This window comes from Plectropomus leopardus, chromosome 10 (genome assembly GCF_026936395.1).
Source record: "Plectropomus leopardus strain MGB_pleo_1.0 chromosome 10, ASM2693639v1, whole genome shotgun sequence".
Classification (NCBI taxonomy): domain Eukaryota; kingdom Metazoa; phylum Chordata; class Actinopteri; order Perciformes; family Serranidae; genus Plectropomus; species Plectropomus leopardus.
Window position 1 is genome coordinate 31,888,753 of NC_142185.1, and position 27,005 is coordinate 31,915,757.

The following is a 27,005-nucleotide window of genomic DNA, read 5'->3' on the forward strand; positions in this document are numbered from 1 at the left end:
GATTACGGTGTAACTTTGCATGACTGGACAAATGAGCTTAAGTATTTATCTACAAGGGAAACGATGAAAAAAGGTTAGACAACATTGGAAGACTTTAATCTGCACCTTCACACAGACAAGTCCTTCTCACACGAGTCACATGACTAGAAAACAAAGAGCCAAGTTAACACAGCTCACTCAAACACAACAGCCGAACTTTAAAGAATCACTGCTCTACAGGATCACTGTGAAAGTAAAAACTACTGCAAGTTTTCTGCAACACGTAAAAGCAAAGAACAGCAGTCAAACAGAACAACAGAGTGAAATCAAGATGGAAACAAAACAGGACGTCTGCGAGTAAACCTGCAGAAAGACGAGACGGGGAATCTGTTAACAGCAGCTAGACGTTAAATACCTTTAAAGAGTCAGCCGGTTACACTTTTGATTCACTGCAACATTTAGTAAGGGATCCAATTTGGCTCTGCAGCTTCATTAAAGGGCGAGTCCACCCCAAAATCAAAAATATATAGAATTTTGAGTGACAAATAGTACTACAGGTACACAACATAAATGACATTGACAAACACTTGTCTTTTCATGCAGTAATGTGTTGACAGCAGATGACAAAAATCACTGATATTTCACCTGCTGAAAGAATAAAGGTGAGTTTCAGTAAGTATGCAGGTAACGTGGTTACGTTAGTGGTAACTTTAATGTAGTCATGTAGTATGCGGTCGAAATCTCAGCGGAACAAGTTGCCTTGGATGTTTGTTTTTTTTTTCAAAGATTATTTGTTTGGGCTTTTATTACCTTTAATTGACAGGACAATGTAAGCGTGAAATTACATTGCAATTTTTTAGAAATTCTGCCATGAAATCAGGCATTTTTGGCTGCAACATTAAAGCCTCCTGCAGACAGATTTTTTGCAATCTCATAAGTTTAGTGCACCTACACTCTGCGACATGGATCTTAATAAACTTGGGTAAGACATCAAATTTGATTTTTTGCAGAGTGTGCGATGACATCACCTGCTGAATCGCAGGCTATGACGTACGTCCATAAACGTATTAGCACGTACAAGCATTTGGCAGTGTCGCTCTGATCGGTGCATCGTTTCATGCTGCGTTACTGTTGGTTGGTTAAAAGATGTCGGTCGCTACAGCAGTCAAAGTGAGATCTTCATCCCAAATTTTAAACACCGTCAAGAGTTTTATCCCAGGCTGTTTGATCACATGGCCGTGACAACAGCCATCCTTGAATGTCTGTCACTGTGCGATGCAGGACCACTGTTTTAGAGCCATGACCAAAAATATCGCCCTATTACTGTCACAATGATCACTTTTGTCTGGGACAGCCTAAAATCACTCCATGTATACCGGGCCTAAGAGGAAAGAATATTTTTGATTTGGGGGTGAACTGTCCCTTTAACAAATGAACGTCATTCATATTCTCTTTTATTAATTAGTAAGTCATTGAGTATATAAAATGTAAGACGGTGGTGACAAATGTTGAAAACTATTACCCTGTATCCAAATTTATGTCTACAAATTATTTTTTCGGAAAATTATTCCGATTTTGTTCTCAGCAGCTATAAAATAGTCTCGATACCATCTGATAACAATGCATACATTAAACATGCAGTGATTCTTTTAAAATGTGACAAGTCTGATGACAAAGTAATGTTCAATACAAATCAGCCTTGAAGTTCAAAGACACATTTGAATAAAACTGAAAACTTACATGAACTGCAGCCTGTGGGTTTCTGAGGCCGTCTCCGCTCTGCTTCACTCGAGCTCAGCCAGTCCGCTGCTCACCAGCGGCAGATGAACCAACTCGTCGTCCTCGTTGTACAGCAGCACGGTGAGCTCTGGTTCGCGGGCCTGAAAAAAACAAGGAGAGCACATGAAGGCTGTGAAGAGTCTCGTACTCTCATGAGACCACAGGTTTGACAATAAACTGGGAGTTTTTACACATATTTAAGTATCAGGTGTTTTGATGTCTTTTATTCTACTCCTTTTTGCCTCCAATACTTTCTTGACTCCTGGTAGTGAGCTGTAGCTCTGGAAATTTAAAAAATCTATCTATAATCTACAAATTAAAATACTGAATACTGCCAATCACTGCATTAGAAAAAGCAAAGTCTGTAAGCTAGTTAACATACATACACACATAGAGATGTTACTGCAGCTTTCAAATGTTTAAGAAAAATAATTTTTGCAAATGCTTGATGAGTAAGGGAACACAATAAGCACAAAATGTTATGGTGCTCAAGACTTAATGTAAACAGAACTTTTTTTTATTTCCTACACAGGGTACCTTTAATGCTTTTAAACATGGATCAACATCACTTTTGTGCTGTTTTCAGACACCTTTCTCAAATATTGCACCCAAAACAACTTGGTTTGACTTCGCTTAAAAACACGAAGAAAAAATGGCAATAACCAACTTGTGTAAAATTACCATAATCACATATTTTAATTTATTTTACAGAATTATTACAATTTTCAGACACTATTTTTGAGGTAATTCCCTTGTCTGTTTTTTTCTTCAAGTAATTTACTTGTACTTCCTACAAATTTTTTTTGGTTATTTCTCCTTAAGTTCATCTTCGTGTCAAACTTTTGAAAGAAATCAAGCCATTTTCTCAGGTTTCTATGGGTTAAATCATCTAGGTTCATTAACAGAAACATAATAAAGGCTCTTTATTCATATAACAGTAACATTGTGTTTATTACCACAACAGAGGCTGTGATGTTGTTGTGCAGCAGGTCGATCATGTCCATCGCAGCCTTCACGCTCCACCCGGGGCTGTAGGGCAGCACGTCTTCCTGCCTGTTGACACTCGGAGCCCTGAAGCCGCCGACTTTGACCTTGAGGGCCCGCGACGGAAACCGCAGCAGCTCAGCCGGCATCTGACGCAGCCTGACAGGAAGTGACAGAATAACACAGCACTTGCTGATCAGCCATGTTCATGGCATATAAAAGAGTCTGGGGATAAGCAAACATGTTTTCGAGCTCTGAGTATATTTATGGGACCTCCAAAATTCAATCTTTCCATTTAAACAGAAACACAAGTTCTCTAATAATCACTTTTACATGAAGTCCTTTAAATAAAAATCTGTGTACTGAGCTGCTACCATGGCTGTCATTTCTGAGTGACTCCAGTCTGTTATTTGAATAAAACCGTCCTCCTTCAGTGTGTGAACTTCATACTTGCTGGGGGGCAGAGTGTCGTCCGAGCCAAAGTCGACGTGTTGCACCAGGATGATGATGGGCTCCACGCTGTTGAACTTGATCAGTTTGGCCCGGTAGAACATCCCGTCACTGTACTCGGCCAGACACGGACAGCCTGCAAACCACGAGCACTATGTCAGAGAACTTACTGAACTTTGCACAGAAATGGATGATCCTCTGCAGCTGCAGTGATCGTAATCCTCTGCAGCCACAGTGATCGTAATCCTCTACAGCCGCAGTGATCCTCTGCAGCTGCGGTGATCCTCTGCAGCCGCGGTGATCCTCTGCAGCCGCAGTGATCGTGATCCTCTGCAGCCGCAGTGATCCTCTGCAGCTGCAGTGATCGTGATCCTCTGCAGCCGCGGTGATCCTCTGCAGCCGCGGTGATCCTCTGCAGCCGCAGTGATCGTGATCCTCTGCAGCCGCAGTGATCGTGATCCTCTGCAGCCGCAGTGATCGTGATCCTGTGCAGCCGCAGTTATCGTGATCCTCTGCAGCCGCAGTGATGGTGATCCTGTGCAGCCGCAGTGATCCTCTGCAGCCGCAGGGATTGTCTGCAGCTGCAGTGATTGTCTGCAGCCGCAGTGATTGTCTGCAGCCACAGTGATTGTCTGCAGCCGCAGTGATCCTCTGCAGCCGCAGTGATTGTCTGCAGCCGCAGTGATTGTCTGCAGCTGCAGTGATTGTGGGTATAAAAATATTTTCAACACCCCCATTCATGTCCGGAAACACGTGCAGTAAACACAGTGAGATGTTACCATGACGAAAGTTGGTGAGTGGTTGCAGACTGCAAATGTCCGCATTGATTCTGGTCAGAGCCTCATCCAGAGTCTCTCCATCCACCTCCACATCGGCTATTCCCTCCAAAGGCCACAGGAAGAGCTGCAGGACACACAGACAGATACAGATACTGTTATCACAATTTTAAACCATCTTGCAATGTGCTGACTATTTTGAAAATGTATATAATAAGCAATATATTACTTCAAAAGAAAAAACAAAAAAAACAAACTGCAAATTATAATTATAATTATAATTAAAACTTAATCATGTGTTTATTCTTTGGTTTCCATCATTTTCATCAATCAAATTGTATCAAGTGGACTAAAAACAGAAAAAGCTGTTGATTTTATTTTTTCAGTAAATTACAATATGGAACACAGTGCAATGAGGGACAGACAAGACCAAAACAAACAAATCAAAACATAATGCATGGAGTTGCTAGAGAGGAAGGCTTGCCAATAAAGGTGGGTCTTTTATAAAGCTTTTATATGAAATTTTAAGGGAATTTAATAAAAGTTATTTAATGTATTCTTTTGCAAAATTAGGTTATCACTATATTGACCAAAAGAGTTTGTGGTGGACGACCAGAGGAGCAGAAGAGAACAGCCTCCTTTCATCAGCACTTACTTGGTTAGTTCATTAGTACTGCTGCATGTACATCACATGTCTTTTTAATAGTTAATTTTATCTCTGTGGTTAGTAGTTACCTCATTGGGGGTCCACAGGTGCTTTACTCTGACTTGAAACTTCTCTCCCTCCTGTGGCAGGTTCGGGTAGATAAAGGGCCCGAGCATCGGCTCCTCTGGGCCCTTCAGATCCTGGAGACAGAGCATCTGTATCAGTATTTTTCAGATTTACCCTGCAGTGAGTGCATGTCTGCTAAAGACCAGACTCACAAACTGCCTGGAGACTTTAGGTTACAATCAGCTGTGGAAAAGTAATCCAAACCATGTAAGGGGTCAGTTCAGATCTTGAAGTGGGGTTGTATGAGGTGCAGTTCTTATCTACAATGTCTCCTTTCAAAAAGTAAACAAATGTGCGCCGCTATTAGTAAGTTTAAAAACACCATATTATATAAATCACATTGTAATACCTTAGTGTCAATGTCCCAGTCGTCCAGGAGGGCAGGAGACATCACTGAGGGTCCCTGCAGATAAGCACAGATATTACTGTGTGAATTATGAAGCTGCTGCTTTATCCTGGGAAACAGAAAAAAAAAACACACACACACACACACACACCCTCTGTGCCGGGACGGTCTGGTCCATAGAGGCATGTTCGTGGTGACACAGGATCCTGCTGAGACTCATCCCGTCCAGAAAGAGCTCAACCGTCAGGGTGTCCCTCGGGTCAGTCGGCAACTCCTACCACATAACACACCATGTTGAAATACCCAACTTTACAGCAGAAATAAACATATTATCAGTCTGGTACAATAAAAAACAAGACAAAAAACTATTTTGGTCTCAAAATTCATAGCAACTGTATAGGGGTTGGATTAATTTGATTTATTTCAAACATGTAAAAAAGAAAATAGAGAAATGGTTCTACAAACAAGCAGACAGACAAAAGAAGTAGTGAAAAACATAAGGCAAAATAAATCGTCAAACACATCAAGACTTGGTTTACTTATTCAAAAGGGAATGAGAAGTACAAAGTTATTTATTCCCACCACTTCTCCATTAGTTACATTTAAATTAACCCAGCTTCCTTATTGATTTAAACCTTTACTCTTAATGAAACACACACAGAATGGTTAAAAAGAGAAAAAAGAAGAGAAAGTAAACCCACAAAACACAAATTCATACAGTTGACAGTACATTCACCATAAAAAGGTACTAATTGTATTTTTACCATGACTTGCATGTCCACGCGGCGGTTCATCAACAAATTCTTCAGCAAAGCCACTCCATCCTTCTGCCACTTCCCGCCAACCTGAAGAGACAGAGAGAACGTAAATTCCAATAATTATGGTATATCAAACGAGTGTAAGGGCATCACCTCAATTCGCTGAAGAAGAGCCTTCTGAAAAGCTAGTAAGTGGACTTTTGAGTTGACATTACCATGATAAAGAACTAATGGAGGTCCCGAAACACACACAAACTCTTACCGGGGTGATGCCGTGCAGCTGGCAGGGCATGCAGAGCTGAGGAACATCGTCACACAGCAGCATCGGGTACACATGGACCACTGGGATGTTCTCCACCAGGCCGTAGTCCACATATTGTACCTGGAGACACAAAAACACAGCACATTACAAAAAAAAGGCACGTTAGAGATGTATTTCTTCACTAACAAGAGCAGCTACCACTGACACACAACTCTTCGTTGTGTGTCAATGATTGGTGAATCTACTTTAAATGGTTCATTAAATTAGAGGTAAATGATTTTTTCAGTCTTTCTGACCTTAACGTGTCCGCCCAGCACCTCCAGCAGCTGCCCGCGATACCAAAACATATCAGGTCCGATGACGGCGCAGCCCATGACCGACTTCCAGGTGTAGGGCCTCTGCCTGGGCAAAGTCTTCATGCTCTGCTGAATCCTCTCTGTAAGCTGCTCCAGGTGACACTCTGACACACACACACACACACACACACACACACACACACACACACACACACACACACACACACACACACACACTTATATTTTTATAACTAAGAAAAAATCCTAAAAGGAAAACTTGGTCCTTGTAAACGACATTGAACACTGAAGCTAGAAAGCTATCTGAAAAGTTACATTTTCAGTGTTGTTTACAATGGCAGGGTCTGCCATTTTACTTATTAGCACAATTCTGGGCTTGTTTTTGGTTCCAGAAGCATCAAAATTATATTGTTTTTGCTTTATGATGATAGAAGAATTCATGTAAATATGTTGTCAAATTATGTCAAATTACTGCAGCCTTCGGTGCAAATGTAAACAGCTCTCACTCCCCTAAAACTACAGAATACACTTTTCAAGACAAGTTTACAGCTTGCACTTTAACCCCAAAAAGGAAATTCAGTTTGCCTTTGTTAATTTTTACTGCTAAAATAAAAGCAAAAGTTGTTCTGGGTAATTTATTTGTCGTTTGTTTTTAAGAAGGAAATTATTTTTAGTCCATATCACCCAGCCAAAACATGTATGTATGAAATATTCCAAAAAAGTTCAATTTCAGCATTATCTCACTGATAATGTGCTCGTATATTCACCTGCATTCTGTGTTCTGGTGTAAATGAGGCCGTCCTCTCCGATGGCAGAAACAATGACCTGGATGTGACCGAGGCACGGCAGCTCCGGGGGACGGTAAGGCTGAGTCTTTACCTGCACACACAGTCGGGACACAAATAAAAAGACCTTTACCTTCAATAACAACAGGGTAATTCAAAGTGCTTTACATAAGATATCAAATGAATTAGGACAAGATATAAAAAAAGCCTTAGATAATATAAAAAAATAAGATTAAAAAAGGTTTTTATACTGTGTTTTTAGTTATTTATTACATATGTGGACATGTGTGCCTGTGAGAGAGTGTGTGTGTTGTTTTAGGTAGTGTACCGCATTTTTTTTGTACAATTATGTATATCTTGTTTTTATAGCAACGACAATAAACTGCTGATTGATTGAATAACACTAAAGCTATTCTATTCTATAAGACAAAAATGAGCTAAAATGGAATCAGGCAGATAAAACAGAAGAATATATGCAAGGTATTTTTAAAAGATAGTCCAAAATTCAATTAAATAAAAGGCAGTGCCAAAGAGAAATCTCTTAAACATTGCTTTAAGAGTTTGGTGTGTTAAAACTGAATGCTAATCAAAACTAAACAAAGAATTTGTCCCAGACAGTCTAAGAAGTTACAGTATTTGGGACACAGATATTATTAGCATTTCTTCTGGCTTTTGTACAGGCTGAATATTGTTCGGGACATAAAGAAATGTGAAAGTGCAAAACATTGTTACCAAGTAATTGCTTAAGTGGCTAATTGTTTCATGCATATTCTATTCAGAGAACATACGATAGTTAAGAAATGCTGAAACACTGCCCTTGTCTTAAACGCCACTCTCAGGACACCTCAGGATATGCTGTTTACAGCGTACAACTAAAATCTTCAAAATCCAGCTTGTGAACTTTGGTTCCATATTTGTGCATCAATCCATACTATGTATTCTGCGTGTGACTGAGTGCACCAACTAACAACATAAGAGTTCAGTACAAATACACAAACCATTACTGCCCTAATTTACAGGGAATCCAAGTGAATATAAATTGTTTTTTGCCCAAAGTATCTATGTTTGTGTGTGTGTGTGTGTGTGTGTGTGTGTGTGTGTGTGTGTGTGTGTGTGAGATCACCTTCTCAGCAGACATTATGGTGCGTGGGGTTGGTTTTGGAGGAGAGGGAGAGATGACGAGGGATGGGGAGGGGAAAGGAATGAGAGGAGGGGTTGTTGATTGTGAGGTTTTTGTCTGTGCCTCGCTCACTGGAGACTGCGCATCCGTTTCTTTGGGTTTTTCAATGACAGCATCTCTGCAGGAAGAAACAAACACACATTTAGGAAGGAAACGGGTACTCACTAACATTAAACAGACAAAACGTAATAGTAGTCGCTGACTTCTGGAACAACCTCCCGGCCATCAAAAATGTAGTGAAAAGCTTCTAAATTATCATACAAATTGTGACTGTGGAGGGAGTTAGCAAATACAGCCCAACTTAAGATTTTAACAAAAATGTAAAGTAAATATAAAATAAAAAGCATTTAGGAAATTATTCCATCTGTATTTGTTAATTTTAGAGCTCCTAAAATACCACAAACAGAGGTAGTCTAAAAGAGATATGAAGAAGAGAAAAGACATGTTGCTCTCGTTATTCAAGAGCTACAAATCTTTACTCTCTCACACAGACACAGACACAGACAGACAGACACACAGACAGACACACACACACACACACACACACACACACACACACACACACACACACACACACACACACACACACACACACAGACCTTGGCTTTCTCTCCCTGAGGGCGAGACCCTCGCTGGTCAGAAAGTCTGCAATGCTGACAAACTGTCCCATACTGTTGGAGCAGAACAGAGTGACAGGCACTGGGCACTCATCTGTCAGCTCCTGGAGAGAGAAGAGGGAGAAAGGCGCGGTAAAACGAGGTCATCGCAGCAACAAAGAAAAGAAATGCAGAGTGGAGTGCAAAAGTAAAATGCGTTCAAGCATTATATTGCAAGAAGTGGTACACCACTGTCACTAGTACAGACCTTCTGTTGCAGCTGTAACACACTGCACGCGTGAGCAGCACGTTGCAGAACCTGCTGGGTTTTTTTTCTAGTGCCCAATGTTAACATGGAAAAACGGCTTAGAGCGATCACATTGCCTGTATGAGTAGTGCTTGTATGGCGTGTCTCAGCTGCTTGTCTGCTGAGCCACATCTAGAGAAACAGTGGCTCGCTGATTTTTTCTGTGTGCCATGCACGATTGTCAGCAGAAGCAGACAGTGCAAATGGTGTTTTGATAATTATATTGACTCTTTACCACCTTTCATGACAGTTTCAATGTCTGTATCTGTCACAGAGATGAAGAAATACAGATATATATGTTTTATTCAAATTTTCCTGCTTCTGTTACAAAATAAAAGTCCTCTGACAACATCTCTGTTGACAGAATCCCATCAGTTGCTGACACAAGGTGTTTTATTGTGAAACATTTGCAGGACCGTCTTTTTGACAATGCAGGAGCTTGCACAACTTCATAAATGAGTACAACATGTACTTATTAATGTGACAATACTGTACTCATAGCAGAAGTGTCAAAGCAACAACTCAGAGCAAGAGCAAGAGCAAGAGCAAGAGCGGGGCAAGAAGGAGCTGAACGAATCACTGCAGTACATGCAGCTCTACAATGAAGTAAGATTTTACTCATTTTAAATAGAGAAAAAAATAGAAAATATTTAACTTTACAAACTATGCCGTGTAGGTAAATGAAGCTTCAGCAAAAAACTTAAGCAAAAGGACAAAGAAATGGGAGCATAAGGAGAGGAAAGCGAGACAGACCTTAATGGTCACAACAGCCGAGGCTCCGGTCAGGTAATACGAAAATGAGTCGCAGGCTGTCGCCGTCCAGGTGGAACGGCCTCCTGCTGGCCTGAAAGACAGAGAGAAAGAAAGAAAGAAAGAAAGAAAGAAAGAAAGAAAGAAAGAAAGAAAGAAAGAAAGAAAGGGGAGTGAGGATGAAGTCTTTAATTTAAGACTGTTAGGCGTCACTATTCCAGCTCCACGCACTGCTTTTAATTCAGTCTTTAAGATAGACACTGTGATAATAGTACATCAGGGCGTGTCTTTGTTTTGGATGGATAGATACTGTACGTGTCTTTGTGCATGTATAAATACAGTGGTTGTGTGTAACCTTATGTCGGTGAGAGTGCACTCCAGTGCCAGAGAGCCTGTTAAGGAGGAAGGCAGTGGCCGCAAGTTGCTGATATCGAGCTTCACCGTCTTGCCATGGTCACAGCGCATCACCTGGAACCAGCGGGGAGAGAAACACGGTCACTGTTATCAATTCAAACAAGCGTTACAGCATTTCATGACTTACATGATGGTGGATTTGTAAAACTAGGCGGTATATGCTTTAGAAAGATGCAAAAACTTTTAAAATTGGTGCTACATGACCAGAGGACAAAAAGGACTGTGGCATTGGCTTTTGCTCAAGAGGTAGAAAACCTACAACTACCAGAATGCACTGCTCTGCACCAGACCAATAAACACTCCCGACTTATGAAAAACAAAAAGGTGGCCTGCCGAGAAGAATCTCTTCTTACAGTTAAAGAGGAAATTAAAATATGTTTCTGAAAACATTTTAGATAAGAAAAATGCAAAGCTGTGAAAAATCTTGATTTATATTTGATCAGTGCTGCTTAGTTTTACTGTTTGATCTTTTCATTTTCAGCCTCCTTTTTTACATTGCAGGAAACAGAATGACATCTGCTTCTTATTTACAAATTCTCATATTACAGCCAAACAATGCACTAAAATACATTTCTGCAAACACTGAGTGCAGTAAAACTATCTTAAGTTCAAAACAGGAAAGTTTAGTTCAGAGCTCTTACTGTCCCTCAAGGGGAAATTTGATCTGCAGTTGGCGGAGATATACATTTAAAAATACAATAATCAGACACACAGGACATCATAGCAGCACACAACCAAACTTAATTAAAAGCAATCCCGATCAACAGCAAAAGTTAAAGTAAAAGCATCAATGAAGGTCATCTAAAAGGAGTGAGCTCAGTCAACCATGTACAAATGTATTAAACAACTAATATTATATCTCAAAACTTTAGGGATTTCTAGATATTACATAATGTATTAAATTGTATAAAAATCATAGTGTGCTATACACTGTATTCATGTTCTATACTGTATACAGCAGTACAATATAGAACCTGTACACAACACCTGTATATTGAATATGTTTATGTAATGAATGAATGCATGTAATGTGTGCAAAAATCAGATTTTTTTGCTTTAGCACAAAGTTCATGTCTGGTGAAAATGAGCTGAGGGATGAGCGGGGAGATTTAGGCGCTGGTTAGATGGAGCGACGTTCACCAAAGTTCATTTACAGATATTTTCCACATTTATGATACAAATCTGGTTAAAAATATGCAAAATATCCCTTCAAGTCATAATAATATTTCATAAATGCTCATTTTGTAACTTTGTAACCATGCATTCAAGATCAAGCATGTACATTAAAACTCTGACTTACTGTAGTACTCTGAATAAAACTTTCCTGTGTTGCAGTAAAATGGCTTTAAAAAAAAAAAGATGCAATAGAAGACAAATCACTACTTTCCACCTTTTCTGTGTAGGTAACAGTTTTCAAACCTCTGCAATGTTGTTGGATAAGACGTCAGAGCAGATCTGTCCTCTCTCCCAAACCCCGTTAATGAGAGCAGCACAATACATGTCCGCCTTCCACACCACATCCTGTGGCTCCATTAGTGCACACTCCTTCTTCAACAGCTCGCAAATCCTGAAAAAAACAGCAAGAGGAACACAGCACATTGAGCTGCTTAATCCAAAAGAGACACTTTGCTCTGTTTTTGTGAGGTTTCAGGGAATGGGATAAAATACACTCAATTCTCTAGCCTCTCAGGATACCTCGTATCAGTGTTGCATTTACCCCCTGCACATCGATCGACCATTTAAAAAAAAAAGTTATAACTGCATAAATTTAAATGAAACCACAGGATAATCAATATTACTGATGCTTGTCTATGGAGGTCTACGGGCAGGACGTCCGAGTGCATTGTGTAGCTGCACGAAATGTGATTGGTTCGTGGTGATTGAGGGCGGGGCTTAGCAATAGGTCAATTAAGGCATTATTTTTAGATTAATTAATTTAATGCCTTTTAAGACTTTTTATGGATCTATAGGAACCTTGTAAGTAATCTACTTGAAGTTATTAGTTGATGGTTAAAATAGTTGATTAACAGACTAGTAGATTAACAGAAAATAAACAGACTCCTTGTTTCAGCATTAGCGGGAGGGATTTATGAAAGCAGGATCTATAGTAAACACTGAGCAGTGCAGACAAATCTGGCTCCTAAATAGAAGAAAGAAAACAAAAATTCACTTTTTAACTTCTGACCTTTTGAGTTGAGAGTCATACTGGGTAAACTGGACGTAGAAGCTGCTCGGTGAGTTGACGTGACTGACTCTGACTTTCAGGTCTTTTAGTTGATCAGATAACTTCAGCTGAGGCTGAAACTCCAGCTGCTCCTCACTCTGCTCTCCCAGAATTTTCTGGTCCGGGTTATCCACGCCATTCGTTGCGAAGCCAAGCTCGAGTGGGGGGTCCCATACGACAGAATCATCGACAGAGGGCCTGGCGTCCTTGGACTGAAGTCTGCAGGAGAAGTAAGGGGAGACAGTGGGGGCAGTAAGAAGAAAAAGATGTAAAATGAAGATAATGTATGAAATAGAAGAGGAGGGACAGGAAGAGGTTTTTTTGTTTTATATATGATGACTTTTAAGGAGAAGAGAAAAAGAAATCTCTGATTCCAGCTTCTTAATTGTAAATACTTTCTGGTTTCTCTAGGCCTCTGTGACAGTAAAGAGATTATCTTTCAGGTTTTTAAAAACAAGACATTTAAGGGCTTGGGCTTTGGGAAACACTCAACAGTTTTTTTGTAATTTTTCAGCCACCTTTTTGTGTTTTTAGTAATTATATCCACATTGCTGGTCATTATTTATCAAAAATCTGTTATTATTTTGTGAAGACGACAACAGTTAAGCCGACAATTTCGCTGCTACATCGATATCAAGGTATTTGGTAAAAATTATTGTGATACTTTATTCCTCATATCGCCCAGCCCTCCTTGGATATTAAAGTTGTTGAAAGTCTTACCCCTCTTTAAAGGAGGCCAGCTCCTCTTTGACCAGCAGCTCAGCGATGTTGGCTTGTGGCCCGTTCAGGCCGCTCTCGAACAGTTTCACCGGCAGAGGCATGGTCTTGGGGACTCTTTCTGGACGGGTACAAGGGAGAAAATGAAAATGCTGACAAAAGCACACTACATAATGGATTTTGGTGACAAATGAGTGCTCTGCATCCAAGACACACACTGAAATCAGACACACAGATACCATAGAACCTCAAATAAAAGCCTAATTAGACGCAGAGTCCCTTTTATTGGCCGGGTGTGGCTGCACGTTTTGACAAATCAATGCCTGTCTCAATCAGAAGCCTGGTCTGGCTGCCATGCAGATTATTTTTATAGAAGTTCTTTGAGTGTATAAAACCAGGGTGTTGACTCCCGGCTGGAGCTAATGTTAGTCAGCTGCTTAGATCAGAAGTACAATATGTCTATAGGTTTAATTTTTTGGCGATATGGATATGCTACAGACATGGTTAGCTTGGTAAGAATCTCCACAATTCAGTCATTTAGTTAATTTTACTGACACAATGAGCACCAGAGACGACAGTATTGCCAGCATAGTAAAAAAAAAGAGAAACAAAAGGGAGATAAGTATATGTAGAAAACTATTTTTTAGAATTCGAAGAAAAAATGTCCATTGAACCATATTCATAATGTATATATTTAAAAAAAAATTCTTGCTTTTTTTGTAATTTTTTTCCACTTTCTTTTTTTTTTTTTTTTAAATATTCCATCAATTTTTTGGTACGCAAATTTCTTTCTAACTTCTAGGTCATTGCTTCTGTTGCTCATTTCTTTCTTCCAATTTTTTTTTTAAATGTCCCTAATAAAAGCTTGTTATGCTCAGTGATCTAAGAAAATAACAGCCTGGGCTATAATTGAAGTTTTACAGTAGTTCATGTTACTGCTTAATTGCCCCAGGCACACAGTACCTGTAGCAACAATAGTGACCAGTTTCTGGTGAGCCAGGCTGATGAATCTGTTGGTGCAGGCGTCACTCCAGGTCTCTCCATCCAGAGGAATCACATCTGACAAACAGCACGGGATTGCCTGGACAGCAGAAGAGACACCTCCTCTTGACTTAACCCAGCACTCTTCAAGAGTTTAAATTATTGCAAATATAAGTAAATATAATATAAGTAATTTATTTAGTAATGCAAAATGCCAACATGTTAGTGTGATGTTCAAGTGTATGTGTCATAACATATGTGCCTATATGAGATATTTGGTGGTAAATGTTTGTGTAAAAGTAAAAACCTATTCTAAAACATGTATTGGCATATATTTCCAATTTGAATGCCACTGATTTTTTTTGGAAATATTTGCAGCATACTGTAGAGGCCAGGACAGTCAAAGATCTGAGATTATTTTTAATCTAATCAGTGACTAAGTATCAGTTGGTCAATAAAAAGCTGCTTTCTCACCATGGAAGGAAGGGCAAAGAACTCGTCCTTTATCTTCCTCAAGTCGCTGACCGACAAGATTTTCTTATTTCCGAAGTCAACATAACGCACCTCCACTTTTCTGCCCCCTGGATGACCTATACACACATACGCACACACACACAAACGCAGTGATCCAGTGCACTAAAACATTAGTTCTAGTCTCTGTAACAAAACTAATAGTTTTAACAAATAACAACATCAAAGTCTTATCAGGATACCCTTGAGTTCAGGAGGACGTCCGTGTGAAATTTAAAGAAATTCCTTTGAGGCATTCTTTAAATATTGCATCCACAGGAACAGGGAGCAACAGGCAACCTGAAAGTATTATGCCTTAAGCTGAGGGTGGTCCCATTAATCAAATATACACCATGAATCACGACTTGTTCCATGTGCAATACATTAAATGACCACAGTGCAAACATCAAATAGCAATTGGCACAGCGCTTTTTAAGCCACCTACACGAGACTCGCTTTGGAGTCTCAGTGCTCTTGCACTTTCCCCGGCTCTCTGCCTCTCAGACACACACACACAAAAAGCAGGCTTTTGCAGGACTTGAGACTGTGACTATTTGGTCACATTTTGCATCCATAGAACAGGACTGTAACTTGATAATACTATTAACATGTAAGATGGAGAGTTGTTATATAAAGACGTTTAATGGTGCTGTGTAACAGTCTAACTTAGTAAGTGCTACTGGTGGAAGTGTAAGCGGGGAGGCGTGATTTGTATCTGCAGAGCTCCAACTGCGACTATTTAGTCATATTTTGTGACCACGGAGCAGCAGTGCAACTTGCAAATTTTTGTTAAATATAAACTGGAGCTGTTAGTTTATTGTCGTCTCACAGTGAATGAATCCTCACGGTTTAAGGCGTTGTGTTAACAGTTTACCTTTCTGCTAACATTCAACTGTTGACTGGAAGCTTCCAGCCCACAACAAAAAATACACTTTCAGCCAGAGGCGAGCAGGGTCCTTCAAAATAAAAGTGCCACAATTTACGCTTTAACTTATTTTATTATAACAACACTTTTATTTGTTATGTAACTTTATTATAGCAGTACTTTATTGATAGTACTTTATTCACACACACACACACACACACACACACACATTCTCACCTATGACCTGAGCTCTGTACCACTTGTCCTCATAGCGGGCGACACAGGCCTGTTCTTTCTCAGGGCAGTAGATTTTGAGGTCATCTTCTCCAGTCACTGTCGTCCCATTGTAACAATCCTGGAGCTTGGCTGAGAGCAACAAGGACTCCATGTTATCAACCTATTCAGGGAGTGAAGAAGTGGAAAGGAAATTTAGTAACAATAAGTTAATCAAACGAACATCCCTGGCATCTGAGCCTTGTTTTAGCAGATAATATAAATAATGCAAGTGTTTAATTATATTCATATTAGTACCAGTTGGACATAGAAGTCAGCAGGGTTATTGATGTGGGACACAACAGCGATGACCTCTGAGTTTATCTTGGGGTACTCAGGAGGGTAGTACAGCAGGGGCCTCCTGCCCAGCGTCACTGGAGAATAAAATCTGAGGAATTTTGGAAGAACAAGGGTCAGAAATTACATTCAATTACATCTAATAAATATTGATGTGATGATCAGAATTTTTTTCTGGTAACTTGGACAGGCGTACCTGGCCACTTCAATCAAAACGAGGTGCTGTCTGACAGAGATGGGCACATGACTGGACTGGTCCACTGGTGCTTTCCTCAGGTCCACCAGTAAGGAGTCTCTGTCCTGACCCAAAGGCCGCATCTCCACTACAGCAGAGCCAACCATCCTCTGAAATTCAATCTGCGCATTTTCACTCCAACCCTTCGTCTGAACAAACAGGCAACCACACAGTAAGCACACCTCTTACTGCTGCTGTTGTGCTTGCAATAAAACGCATATTAACAACAATATAACATGGCACTGAATATCACAAAACAAATCTGCAGCCTTTACAGACACATGAACTTTACAAGTTCATGTGTCTTTCTCCCAACATCAAAAAAATCAGTACACTCTTTTACCTGCTGTCAAACAAATGCAGGCAGACTTTTAGGCATGTTGCAGCAAATCACTACAGTCAGGCAACATTTTGTCATTTCTATTTATTTATTTTCATAACATCAACGATATTGGTCACCCTTTATGTCTTTTTTGTGCTTCATAATAATCTAACCAATGAAAAGTATTAAAAAAGAGGTTGTAGCTAAGTGTCCTATCTCCATTGGATCCTCAAACTGACGGCAAAACCTCACGACTCCACCATGTGTACACTGAATGAAGTGTCAGAATAAAGCATCTTTGGCGATTTCATCCTACTTCCCAATAAAGAACTGTTTGTACAGTACAGTTGTACAGAGTTCACTTTATAAAAGAGACACTCTATGAAGGCTAAATGCCTTGAATTTTATCAATTTTGATTCCAGTTTCGATTCTTCTTATTGATTCCAAGTTTCGAATCCAATATTGCTGAGCTTAATTTTGGTAAAATATTACTAATATAATGACACATGCAAGTATCTGACCATACATGAAGACTCAATACAAATTTTGATGGTGCAGGGTTCAATTACTGCTTTTTAGCTTCCTGAAAAGTAGTGGTTTTAAGAATGTGAGGTGAATGTTTGACTGACTAAAAGCACTTTTTGGATCAACAGGGAAGGGTAGAGCTCTCTGCTGACCACAAACAGCAGACAAAGTTGTAAATAACAGCAAACAATGTGAACTTGGGCGAGCCCCTAGTTCTGTCCTGTTTAGGAAAGAAAAATGTAATTATTTTGGCAAACAGATAATGAATTTATAAAAATCTCAGTGGTCTTACGGGATCATAGGGCACCAGGTCCTTGAGTGAACATCTGATGGCCTGAGGAGCATAATGACCCAGCTCCACATTCTCCGTCTCACCGACCTTCCTCAGGTGGCTGTTCACGGCCTTCAGTGACGACTCAGCGGTCTCCTCATTACTACAAAAGGTGCGAGACAAGAGGGGAGGATGTGCTGGAAGAAAACTACTGAATTACCAAAAAAATGTCACCACCAAGACATAAAGACTGCGTCAGCCAAGCATTTATGCTGCACGCTCTATATACATAATGTGTCCCCAAGGTTTACTGGTTTCAACAGGGGATGAACTTTTACTTTATAAAACCTCAGGGAGCTAGTTTTATCTTATTTAAATTTTTACTGAACTTCATAAAAAACTTGCAGGGAACTTGCTGTATGTGATGTTCAAAGTTTCAGTTTTGATTAAACATTTGTCACAGGCATTTAAACAAAGTTTTGTGTTGGAGTTTGTTAAATTCTAAATATTATTTTCATTTTTATTGTACAGGCATATCAGTTCCAATTAACTGTGATTGGTTTCATTGACTACTAATAATCGGTATTGGTATCAGCCCTGAAAAACCAAAATCAGTCGACCCCTAATGTGTGTGCACCTTCTCTCCATTTGTGTGTGTGTTTACCTCTGTATGGTGAGGTTTTTGGTGAGGCCATAGTCAATGAAGAAGACTTGAATACTGGCCAGTTGTGTGACTGGGCAGACTTTCACAGCCTCCACACATCCGTCCTGCAAGACTTCGACCACAGTGGCCCGACACCAGAGCGCCTCCTTCCACTTGACAAAGATTGTGGAGCCTGAAGTGAAGCAGACAGACAAATGCTGAATCACAGAAAGTGAGAGGTGTGTGATGCACTCTCAGTATTATTTGGTTTGAAACGCAAAGATAATGTAAGTAGACACAATAAAGATACCTGTTACTTATCATGGAAAATAAAATAAAAGAAAATAATATGGACATTGTTATTGTTATGGGCGTTGTTATTTTTCCTTTAAATAACAACTTAAAGCCAGAAGCAAATAGTCAATTATACAATTTGCAAACAATAGTGGCCTGTAATTGTTTTCACTGAGAGTGAAATGTTTTGCTCGCTGCCTTTGCACTGCCCACATACTCAGAACTCATGAGGAGCAGCACTTATAAACCTAATAAACTTTCTGTCAAATTCACTCAACATTAATTTGATGAAAACTTGGCCTTTAACCATTAACAATACCATAAACTTCCATTGTTTCACAAAATATGCTTAAATAAAATAATAAAAATAACATAATAACAATAATTATAATAATATTCTCCTATTTCCACTTGATGTTTGTTGACACACACATTAACGCACCAGTCTCCACCGTGTCCTTGGAAGTGAAGGAACAACCGTCTCCAAAGCAGAAGTTGTTGATCTTCTTCGACAGGCTCTCGCTCTCTCTTTTCTCGGCCACATACCTAATGTAGAAGTGACTTGGGTTCACAACATGGGTCACCACCACCCACTGGGTGACTAGAAGAGAGGAGAGGGGAGAATGAGAGAGGGAGGTGGAGAAGGGGTACACGGAGGAACCAGTGAATGAGGAAAGATAGCAGAGAAAAAGGATGAGCAGATGGTGGAATTAGGTCCCAAAGTAGTAAGAAAGGAAATGAGGGAGGAAATAAGCAGAAGAGAGGAGATAAAGGGAGACAGGACACAAGATGGAAGAGAGAAGGCAAGGTTTCCAAGGAGGAAGGAGGCAGGGCATGACGAGGAGTAGTGAGGAGGAAATGAGCGAGAGGAGATAAAGAGAAAGATAAGGAAAGGGAGAGTGACAGTGGGGAAGAGGGACAACTGACAGAGAACGAGGTTAGCTGTTTTTATGTTGCAGAGTCAAACTTTAAAGTAGTATTATGGTTGTTTGTGTCTTGGCTGTACAGTATTTAGACTAGGCTCTCAATAAAGGGTGTTAAATGAGTAAATGTCTTATGCTGGCTCATGTCAGGTGATTTGCTGCCAATAAGGAAATACATTTTGCAGTACTTGAAGATGAACTTTTTTATGATAAAAATGGAGCAAACAGATTAGGTTATACACATACAACATGGATATAACTCCCTACCGATTCTCCTGTTGCCAGACGACTGATTTTTCCATTTCCTGTGGATTCTCCAGCTGTCATTAGCCAGCTCAGGGCCGGTGGGAGGAGGGGCTGAAAAAAAGCATTTAACAAAGTAGATTCAGGCGTCTCCTCTGCCTCAGCCATAAGTGATGAAATGTTCTGACTGGATGTGACATTATCGAAATCAAAGTCAAACAGAAACACATGACGAAGTCAAACACACCATTCTCTCGTCCCTCGTCTAACAGCTCCTCAATAATTACGTCTGGAGTTCCAGGATCTGAAGGTGAAGTGCGACTGAACCTGCGACGGGGTCTTGGGCTTGGAGAGGACCCTCGTGACAACGGCCTGTTAGATACCGGGCTCTCCTTGTCCTGTTTTTGTGGGCTGGACAGCTTGGCGGGAATGGGTGAGACATAGTTTCTGCTCCTGCCTTCTGCATGTTGCCAGGGAGACTTTCTGTTGGAGCTGACCGGCTGCGCGGTTTTGGGTGGTGTAACGGACAAGCTGAAAGACAACAGCAACAGGACTTAAGCCGGACATAAGCTGTAGGATTTTAGAAACGTTGTTTATTAATTCCAACTCATATTGTGCGAGTAAATCATCCGTGATGTAAAGCCAAAGATCACGATTAAGGTGCTCACACTGTACGGTCCGACCGTCAATCCACAACCTGAGAGCATGTGTATGTGTAAAAATGGGCTGTTGGCCCCTGCGGGACGTCCTGGCAACAATGCTAACAAGGCAGAAGCATGCTGCCTTGATAATCTGTGCAATCCCATGTGCCGAAATCTCCAAAAAGAAGAGGCGCTGGCACATATGGACTCGCAGATGGTTTGGAGGACGTGGACACTATGATTTGTCCATTTTGCAGAAAGAACTGGAGGTAAGCGAGCTTCTTTAACTGTTGTGAACTCGATAGCTCTGTTTGCCACTTCGCACAGGCACACTGAGAAAAAAAAAAAAGACACTGACATTGGTGAATACGACTCCTGGCTCTGCTTCAACTGGGCGAGAGCCTGCGTGAATTGACCAAAATTTCTTCGAAATCCATCCAACCATCTGACAGACGTGTGGGAGCAGATGACTGGACCTTGCTCTCCACTGTAAACTGCATGGCAAATGACGCCCGCTGAAGAATTTGGCGTGACTCTAAAAAGAGTTGTGCATCTAAAAACAATACTGAAATATATTTAAGGACTCACCGCTTTGGGTTTCCCATTTCCATCTTCAGGGACAATGCCAGACCCTGGCTCAGACTCTCTGACAGGAAAACACAACTGAAAACCAAAAAACAAACATGCACAAATTCAAAACCAAGGGTCTAAGTCAAAGCTTGTCATCGGAAAATATCCTTGCGTACCTTTTTTTTTTTTTATAACTGTCGTGTAGGGCCGCAACCAATGACTATTTTCAATGTGAATTAATCTTTAGATTATTTTCTTATTTAATCAATTAGTTGTTTGGTCTATAAAATGTCAGAAAATGGTGAAAAAAGTCGATCAGTCTTTTCCTCTCAGCTCAAGATGACACCTTCAAATGCCTTGTTTTGTCCACGTCTCAAAGAAATTAAGTTTAATGTCACACAAAAGTAAAGTAACCAAAAAATATTCAAATATTCAAGCAGAAATCACAGCTCATTCTATTTCTATGGCTGTTTATTTGTGTCATGCACATACTGTTGCAATAGTAAAATAACAAACAAGCTCCGAGGGCCTGCGTCCACAAAGTCTTTTTATTCAGCAGAAACGCGGTCACACTTTTAGGGCTTTGTTCCAAAAACGCAGCGTGTATGTTTTGTCTCTATGACAACAATATCTTGACATAAATGTTAGCTAGGTACCTAAACATAGCTCTACTTTAACATAGGTGTGACTACACAGTTGACAAGCAAACAACACAAACGGTGATAAAAGCACAACACTTGTCAGCAACATTTAGCATCTGGCTGATTAGCTCCCAAGAATATGATTTTCTGTCTTTGTTATGATGTTTTCTGACTGACATATCACACAGCTCCAGACAAGAAGTGACAATAACGTACCTCTCCAAAAACTTCAGAGACTTTAAACTAGAAGCACTTAGACATGCACCCAAAAAGCTGTAAAGCTCTGGAAAAAACATAAACATAAAACACTGCAAGCAAACAAACATCAAACTTTAAGTTTACAAACCTCATTCCAGAGCCCATAGTAATGCATCTCATATCAAAGGACTGCTTATCCACAGGGGCCTGCAACGTCTCCAGGACCTAACAACCACACACAAGCAGCAAAATGAAAAGCAGCAGCTGTATTTCTGCACCACATCATCATATTATTTGGCTTAAAGTACGTGTTTCAAAAAACATTATAAATTTTGGAAACTGATTGTTGAAAACATGTTACAAAGACCCTTTACTATATGGTACTGAATTGTGGAGTTAGACGGTTGACTGTTTTTTCCCCATTTTCCTGTTCTATTTTTTGGGCTGGCCTAAAACCATAGCTTAATGATGCAATGGAGCGATACTCAGCTTAACCCCGCCCCTGATAATGGAGCAGTATAAAAACGAGAAGCATCATTAGCACAGTCCTGCGATTGGCCGTGGTCTCCGCTCCTCCAGCGGACATGTCCCCAGCGTTTCAGATCAGGGAATACTGTGCAATATTTTAATGATTTTGAGACCTTCTTGTACAAACTTGGCAATTTTTTTGGTCATTCAATTTTTGTCAGGTGTTTAATAACACATCTTTCTACGATGTGACAAACTCAGAACACATTTTAATTATCACTTTACACTGACTTTAATTTAATTTGTTGTGGTCATGTTAATGCACAACAATAAGATTTAGATTCAAAACAACTCTAATGTACATCCCATAACCAAAAAGGAGCAGGGATAAAAAAAAAACAAAAAACTTAAATGGCTAAACTGATGGAAAATGAACATGAAAGCAGCAGCCAGAGTTTGCCAGCATTTACTTATCAGTAGTCTGATAGTGTCTCACTGTGCATCGTGTGCTGCTTACTTGAGTGTGTTTCGGGATGTAAATATACCTTATCCAGGGTGCAGTATTGCTCCAGGAAGGGGACACGGCGTACTTCTCTGGCCATTTGCATGGCAATCTCCAGGGCCCTGATCCTCTCCTGCACACGGCACATTTCCACATGGCTGGTGGAGAACCGGGCCTCCAGTTTTGACAGCTGATTCAACTGCACATCCCTCCTGTTGTCAAAGAAATTAAAAGCATCAAGATAAATGTCACTTTACAGACCTTCCTCAGTTTGATTTTTTTAGTGAAAAAAAAAACAACCTGAGGATAATAAGATCTGTATGTATCACATGTTTGACAAGATATGACATTTTTCCAGAACAGTTTACATTCATACCACTTTTGGACAGCGTGTAAAGCTTTGTCTGCAGCTTGCTTGATCTCCATCTCCAGCCGAGCTCTCTCTGTCTTCACCTGCTCGGCCAGACCAGTCGTCAGTGTCTGCAGAGATGAAGCACGGATGTCAAACACTCAAGCAGCAAGTTTTTTTTCTTTACTTTCTGATGGAAAATAAAGTTGTTATGAATTTAGTGCAGCTTTCACCTCATGAATGTGCTCCAGAAGGGCAAGATTTTCTGCAGCTCGGGCTAACGCCTCATCCACCTGCCTCTCAATCTTCTCAATATCAGCCGGCTAAATACATAATGACAATAAAAACAACAGAATTTTAACCATGTCAATCTGAATTGTCTATGTTCACTTTAAGCAACACCCTGCCTTATAAATTAGCTGCGTTCAAGTGGGACAGATGACAAATTTAATAGGGCTGGACTCAAATATTTAGTTAAGTTTTCGTTAATTGGGTGGGTATTCAGTTTTCAAGTTAGACATTTGGATATTAATACAAAAACTTGAGTAAAGTGGCAGCTGGCTGTAGAAGAATCATTGGGGAGGTGAGAGTTTCTGCTGAGGTAAATGACATCACTATAAACAGGCCAGGCTATATATATTGGCTATATTCTACGTAACTCCAGTAAACATCACAATTTATTCTGATTTTTTGGTTTTCGGCTTGATATCAAACTGGTTTGAAAATGTTCAATTTAAACATTAAAGGAGCTGACACAAAAACTGCCATTGCCCACAAGCAAATCTGAGTTCACTCAAACATACCTGCTCCACATCCTCTGTATTTGCGTTCACGCCTGTAGGTGGTGACTGTTTGATCCGTCTGTGAATCTTTGATCTGTCACACCTTTAAGAGAAATCAAAGCCAAAGCAAATATCATAGTTAAAACAAATACTCTTTTAAAGCTCTATCGTAGAATATATTTATTAAAATACAAGTGTGTCAGTGTTGTGGTTTAGCTTAATATTCAGAACTGCATTTTACCTTTTCATCTTGTTCATTTTCGAAGTGTAGATGAGGCCGATGATTCTGCTGTCTTCCTGCAGGCCAAACACCCCACCCTCAGGAAGAGACGACTCAACCTGCACAGAGGGAGTGGGTTTTTAATTTTTTTTTTTATTGTAAGCTTACAACTTGAATATCTGCAGCCTTGAACATGATGTAAATTACAAATTCGATGGGCAAGGCATGATCAACAGGGTTCCCACAATTTCATGGACAGAATTTTAAAACTTTTCATGACTTTTCAAGGACCAGTTTTAAATTTTTTTTTTTTTTTTACTTGCCCATTTTTTTTCCCTTGCCCCCTCTTGTCCAACATTTTTCAAACATATAAGACTCAAATGTAACTGCAATGAGGTCTTCAAGGACTGTCAGAAATTTGAAAGTCCAACAATAATTTGTTTTTACAGTTTATGGCCATGATAAACAGTGTAATTTGGTGATTTTTTTTTAAAGAAAACATGAGTTCCAAACAAGTTTTCTTAAAATAAATACACAAAAAATATAATAATAATAATAATAATAATAATAATAATGAAATAATAATAATAAAATACATTTAACAAAAAAGGAAAAACAATCACTGAATTAATTTAAAGAAAACAAGCCTTCTAAACCTGTGGTTTTCATCAGTTGTCTGAGTGGAAAGCTGTTCACTTTGCTTTTGTCATTACTTGAGTTATGCCACTCTCTAGTTGCAAGAGTGAGACTGATTGTAATTTTACCTCACACTCTGGACACTTAATGGCACTGTCACACTGAATCGACAGCAGGCAAGATGTGCAGTAGATGTGGGCGCATAAAAGCATGCGAGGGAGATTGCCGTCAACTTCATCCTCTGAAAAACAGAAAATGCACATTTCTGCTATCTAAATGTAATCACTGAAACTCTCAGTTTTGTTTAAAAGCACAATGCAAACTCACAATAAGCCTTCCAGCACAAACTAGATGACACTATCATTTCTACGAAAATTGTTAGATGATGAGGACTTTAAAGGATGTAAAATTAATTTTGTTGCCATATAATCAAAAGTGATACACAAATAGTTTGTTTCCAACTGTAGGTTTGCTTATTTATGGAAAAGAATTCTCCAAATAAGTCATTGGTGTGTTTATTTTCATCAATGCAAGACTTTTTGTAATTTGCCATTGCTCCAGCAACTCATTGTTTATTTATTTTGTTCATTAGCTAATAAGTCAGTTCAAGATGCTGATGGTAACATACATGTGCATTTAAACAATAATTGGGCTGACAGGCTGGGAAAAAATATTTTTTTATTGACACATTTGTTATTAAAAGCCAATTCCAAGTTGAGCAATAACAGTATTCTTATTAGAAACACCAACGGTTAATTAAACGTTTCCAAAAACTTTCTTAATCATCAGGTCATCAGATATCAATTAGTAAAAATAAATAAATAAATAAAATATTATAACAATAGTACTTAACAGTATGAAAAGTAACTGTTTTGTTTACACAGTGTATTTTAAACTTATTGCAGGAGCTGAGCTGAAAATCCCAAGATTAAACTAAAATACACAACTTTGCCAAAAACTTATGTTATATGCATAAACATAGCCAAAATTATCAAAAAATGAAGAAGAAAAACGCTCCCAACTGTTCCTACAAGTTAATACCACAATGACTCCTTTATGGAGAAGTTTCCGATAACCCGTGCGATACGAAATAACGTTATTGTACAGACATGAATAATCACACAGGGGGAGTTTGTTGATGTCTACTTAATAAAAATTTAGTCCTCATCACCTTTAGAGTCTGCACTTGATGAAAACATTTTACGGCAACCAGCTACGTGTCCGCCATCTTGGCGCTATAGCCCCTTGGTGCAATCGGATTAGCTTATTTTACCACACCCTTGATGAAACAGAAGAGTGGAGCGACCTCAGAAAATCAATACATTATATCATCAGTCGTATTTCACGTTATGAGTCTTGGGGTCAAACAATTATACTTCTTATAGAGACTTTAAAGACACCGCAAACACAATCTGGTGTTAAATTAGCTGCCGTTAGCTGCTGCCGCTAGCTTGCTAGCTAGCAGAGGAATTGATGTCAGTTATCAGAAAACACGATAAAACGGAGCATAAAACCGTCAGAGAAGAGGTGTAAACATCCTACCCGGCAGAGTAAATGCCTCTCCACATAACTTGCAAACAACAGCGCTGGGGTTGTCGCCTCTGTCCATTTTTAATGACTTTATAAAATGTTTTTTTGGAGTCTCAGAGGAGAGGGTGCGGTCGGTTGTCTCTGTCACGTGACCACGTAGGTGCGTTCAGGGTCCAGTTGCCCTCAAATCATCAAAAATGAGCAAAACTGTGATTTAACCCTGTGAAACCTGTGCAAATGGTTTGATTTTGTTTACCCAAAAACATGACAAGAAGGAAATATCAAATGCAAACATTACATATCAGCAAGAAATTGAGAAAAAAAAGAAAACATAAAAAAACATAGACAGAAGCATGGATGTTGCCATTCTTTTTATTATTATTATTATTATTATTATTATTATTATTATTATTATTATATTAATTTATTATTATATTGATTTATTATTATTATTATTATTATTATTATTATTATTATTATTATTATTATTATTATTATTATTATTATCTAAATTTATATATTTCGTGTAATTTGTGGACCATTTCTTACTAAGTTGCTTATTGCCTTTTTCCCATATTCTTGAAAAAATTTGCTCAGGGTTCAAAGGTGTAAATACGCGTGAAAGGCGGCCTAATACAAGAGGAAATTTGATTTCCAGGTTTCATAGGGTTGAGGTCAGTAAAAACAAATAA

General features: G+C 39.4%; 1 protein-coding gene across 1 annotated transcript; it reads right to left on the reverse strand.

Annotated features, from left to right (window-relative positions):
* Nucleotides 1-69: 69 nt before the first annotated feature.
* On the reverse strand, nucleotides 70-26,490 carry rnf17 (ring finger protein 17). The gene is made up of 38 exons (XM_088083598.1): nucleotides 26,326-26,490; nucleotides 24,912-25,024; nucleotides 24,169-24,266; nucleotides 23,949-24,030; nucleotides 23,379-23,468; nucleotides 23,173-23,276; nucleotides 22,840-23,008; nucleotides 21,975-22,051; nucleotides 21,006-21,080; nucleotides 20,024-20,307; nucleotides 19,801-19,890; nucleotides 19,053-19,211; nucleotides 18,338-18,509; nucleotides 17,695-17,836; nucleotides 16,516-16,703; nucleotides 16,281-16,410; nucleotides 15,987-16,146; nucleotides 14,849-14,964; nucleotides 14,357-14,474; nucleotides 13,397-13,514; nucleotides 12,638-12,895; nucleotides 11,872-12,019; nucleotides 10,394-10,506; nucleotides 10,042-10,132; nucleotides 8,985-9,106; nucleotides 8,329-8,503; nucleotides 7,188-7,299; nucleotides 6,403-6,566; nucleotides 6,107-6,226; nucleotides 5,851-5,931; nucleotides 5,238-5,360; nucleotides 5,090-5,143; nucleotides 4,704-4,814; nucleotides 3,972-4,095; nucleotides 3,193-3,328; nucleotides 2,715-2,901; nucleotides 1,720-1,859; nucleotides 70-342 (listed from the first exon to the last, which is right to left on the reverse strand). Exons 1-37 carry the CDS (start codon nucleotides 26,390-26,392, stop codon nucleotides 1,764-1,766), a joined length of 4,767 nt encoding a protein of 1,588 aa, XP_087939724.1. The 5' UTR covers nucleotides 26,393-26,490; the 3' UTR covers nucleotides 70-342; nucleotides 1,720-1,763.
* Between the last annotated feature and the right edge of the window lie 515 nt (nucleotides 26,491-27,005).